This window comes from Pituophis catenifer, unplaced genomic scaffold, assembly GCF_029215685.1.
Source record: "Pituophis catenifer annectens isolate HBS135680 unplaced genomic scaffold, rPitCat1.0.hap2 SCAF_2, whole genome shotgun sequence".
Taxonomy (NCBI): Eukaryota; Metazoa; Chordata; class Lepidosauria; order Squamata; family Colubridae; genus Pituophis; species Pituophis catenifer.
In genome coordinates, this window is record NW_027256882.1 from 194,651,899 (window position 1) to 194,653,565 (window position 1,667).

The 1,667-nt window shown below is 42.7% G+C and overlaps 1 protein-coding gene across 1 annotated transcript; it reads right to left on the bottom strand.

Moving 5' to 3' along the window:
- Positions 1–485: 485 nt before the first annotated feature.
- Positions 486–1,463, bottom strand: LOC139311054 (olfactory receptor 10AC1-like). Its single transcript, XM_070935383.1, has one exon. The coding sequence runs from the start codon at positions 1,461–1,463 to the stop codon at positions 486–488; it is 978 nt and encodes a 325-aa protein (XP_070791484.1).
- Between the last annotated feature and the right edge of the window lie 204 nt (positions 1,464–1,667).

Genomic DNA, 1,667 nt, shown 5'->3' on the forward strand with positions numbered 1-1,667 from the left:
TGAGCTGGAGCTACAAAAAAACCTTGGCTACGTAGGGAAAACCTGGCTAGAAGAAAAACATATATATATATATATATATATATATATATATATATATATATATATACACACACACACACACTCACTCGCTTATATTTTAACATTTTATTGTACACTTCTCAGAGTCCCTCTTAGAGGGAGATGGACAGTTCAGAAATGTGAAACATAAATAAATAAAGTCTGAGTGTGCACAGTTAAGCATGTACATTACCAATTAACATCTGTGTATACATTGCATAATTTGTGACCCACCCACCAAGATGAATTAACAATTAATGTTTGATTATCCCAGGCAGAGGGCAAAGAGAAAAGATTAATTGATGAATCACAGTGGGTGCCTCTGTTTTTTATTTGCTTTCTCTCCGTTATACAAGAAATGTACAACATTTCCCGATACACAAGAAATATTGATTTCATGGATTCTGGGCTGGACTCAATTTACTTCCTCAGAAATGAGCATGTCTGCTTTTAAAGATGCTCCAGTTTAGATGAGCTAATCTTTTTTGCAATAACTTCTTCACAGCTCCTTTGATTTCTTTGTTCCTAACACTATAAATTAAAGGATACAGCAGGGGGGTAATGTTGGTATAGACAAGGGCTATCATCTTATCTCGATGGGGTGAGTAACTAGACTTGGGTCGGACATATATGAAAGTGGCACAACCATAGTGCAAGACTGTGACCACAAGGTGTGAGATGCAAGTGGAGAAAGCCTTACCTCGGCCAGAGGAATCATGGATCCTCATCACAGCAAGGCCGATGCAGGTGTAAGAGATAAGTATGAGGAGGAAAGGGAGGAGTAGGATGAGGGTGCAAGCTACAAGAAGGGGAAGCTCATTGATATAGCTCTTGGTGCAGGCCAAGTGGAGAAGAGCAGGGACGTCACAAAAAAAGTGATCAATATGATGGGAACTGCAGAAGGGCAGGTGGAAGATAGCCACAGTCAGCCCCAGAGAGACCACAAATCCCCCAAGGCAGCAGATGACCAAAAGCTGAAGACAAAACGCTTGGTTCATCACTGCCATGTAGCGAAGGGGCTGGCAGATGGCTACATAGCGGTCATAAGACATGGCTGCAAGGAGGAAACATTCAGCTCCCCCCAGAGCTACAAAGAAATGCATCTGGGTAGCACAGCCCACAAATGAAATTGTGCTTTCCCCATTGCTCAATAGGTCAGCTAGCGCTTTGGGAGCAATGATGAGGGTATAACAGAGCTCAATGGCTGAGAGCTGGCAGAGGAAAAAGAGCATTGGAGGACGGGATGGCTCAGCTGATACAGCCAAGAGAATCAGCAGGTTTCCTGCAAGGGTAGCCAAGTGCAACCCAAGGAGGATGAAGAAAAAGAAAACCCGCAAGCGGAACAGATCAGAAAACCCAAGCAGCAGGAATTCCATGCTTGAGGATGTCTGGTTATTGCTCTCCATGCAATTGACCACAGACATTAGACCTGCAAGAGGAAAAAAGAATGAGACGCGAGAATATAAACCTAGATGGAAAGATAAAAGTAACCACCTACCCATTCCCAGCAGTTTACTTTTGTAGTCCAAGTACCCATGAAAAACTAGCAGTAGAAAAGGAATGGCAAACTAAAATCCACCAATGGTCCCCAGTTTTAGTTTTTGTGAGGA

Excerpts from the sequence above, each read along its gene's own strand:
- LOC139311054 (XM_070935383.1), bottom strand. The coding sequence starts at position 1,463 with ATGGAGAGCAATAACCAGACATCCTCAAGCATGGAATTCCTGCTGCTT.